At 37.4% G+C, this 1,496-nt stretch overlaps 1 protein-coding gene across 1 annotated transcript in view; it reads left to right on the top strand.

Moving 5' to 3' along the window:
- The window catches only part of LOC106511679 (signal peptide, CUB and EGF-like domain-containing protein 1), a gene marked incomplete at both ends in the record, with an annotated part of 2,363 nt that extends 2,141 nt beyond the window's left edge, over positions 1 to 222 (top strand). The window contains 1 exon segment of the mRNA XM_014000426.1: positions 88 to 222. Coding sequence (XP_013855880.1) covers positions 88 to 222 — 135 coding nt within the window.
- Positions 223 to 1,496: the final 1,274 nt, after the last annotated feature.

The following is a 1,496-nucleotide window of genomic DNA, read 5'->3' as shown; positions in this document are numbered from 1 at the left end:
GTATATATTAATGTCCACTAGAGATGGACTTTATTTCTCTCACTGTCCCCTAACTCTTCCTGTCAATCTGTCTCTTTGTCTGAACAGACGTAGACGAGTGTTCGGACAACAACGGTGGATGCCAGCAAGTATGTGTCAACACTATGGGGAGCTACGAGTGCCAGTGTACGGAGGGGTTTTTCCTCAGTGACAACCAGCACACCTGCATCCATCGCTCCGATGGTAAGACTGGGTGAATGCAGAAACTGTCAAATGGGTGTCGCAGTAAGGTAAATAAAATAAAAAAATAGAAATAAAAGTCCAAATTTAATGTATACTTATACAAAATATTTAATTAGTATAGAAGAGAAATAAAGGCAATATTTGTACATAATTGAGATCGCAAGAATTTGACAAGACAAAACGATGGAGTTAGCGTTTTAGTAAGGACTGAAACAGCAATAGCAATAATTACTAAATGGAACAAAATAAAGGAGCTTGACTTTCTATTATATACTAACTTTGTACATCATTTGCCACTACTACCTGCTTTGCCTCAGCATCGTATTTACAAAGCAAAGAATGTCAGAGAGCTGCCAACGCAAACATTAAATATGACCTTCCACCACAAACACAGGCAGGTTAGGGCTGGCTGATCTGGCCAAAAATTCATATCAAGTGGCAGATTTTGAATTTGTACACCGTATGCACTATTACGATCTATAGCTCAATGTTTTTAAACCTCCTTTGCATCACTGTATTTATGTATGTATGTATCAGTCCTAATTCAGTGGTGAACTATGGCTTACAGGTGCTCTTCCTTTCACCCTCACACCATCGTCATCCTCTCCCCCCAAACTAACATCTACCTCACATTATCCAACAGCGGGAATGATTTTTATTAATTTTACCTTTAACAAAAAAGCTAAAACACAGCACAGATCATGTTTTTGACGAACCATCACATTACATTCAGGACCATTCTGTAAACATTCTGCATTAAATCAATCTAATCTTTAGAGCACAACTTATAAGCATAGCGAGATGCTAACAATAGCATGCTAGCCAACATTGACATCACTAGGCCTATTTAAGGGGGGCTGGAGCCCCACTAAATGTTTTAAAGCCCCTCTAAATTATTTTGGTGTAAAAAAAACTTTTTTTTACAAAAATTCAATAATAAATAATTGTTTAATATTTCATTATTAACTAAAATATATGATCATAAATCTGTCAGATTCCCTTTAATTTAAAGTGTAAGGTAGAGATCCTCTTTGGTGTGTCGTTATCCAATCCATTCCATTTGTTCATAGAGTACTCCCCCACCACATGAAATCCAGTCTATGTTTTTCTACAAACTTTGTTATTCAATCCATTTCACTTGTTCATGGAGTACTCCCGCAACACATGAAATCAACTGCACATTTTTCCTGCAACCTTAATAGCAGCATGCTAGCAAGTTTAAACACACAGAGCCAGCTAAGTGCAGCATAAAGGCTCAGTGAGCAGACCAGGAG

This window comes from Austrofundulus limnaeus, unplaced genomic scaffold (genome assembly GCF_001266775.1).
Source record: "Austrofundulus limnaeus strain Quisiro unplaced genomic scaffold, Austrofundulus_limnaeus-1.0 Scaffold3062, whole genome shotgun sequence".
NCBI lineage: Eukaryota > Metazoa > Chordata > Actinopteri > Cyprinodontiformes > Rivulidae > Austrofundulus > Austrofundulus limnaeus.
Note: the sequence above shows the minus strand (reverse complement) of the source record. Positions and strands in the feature narration are given on the sequence as shown.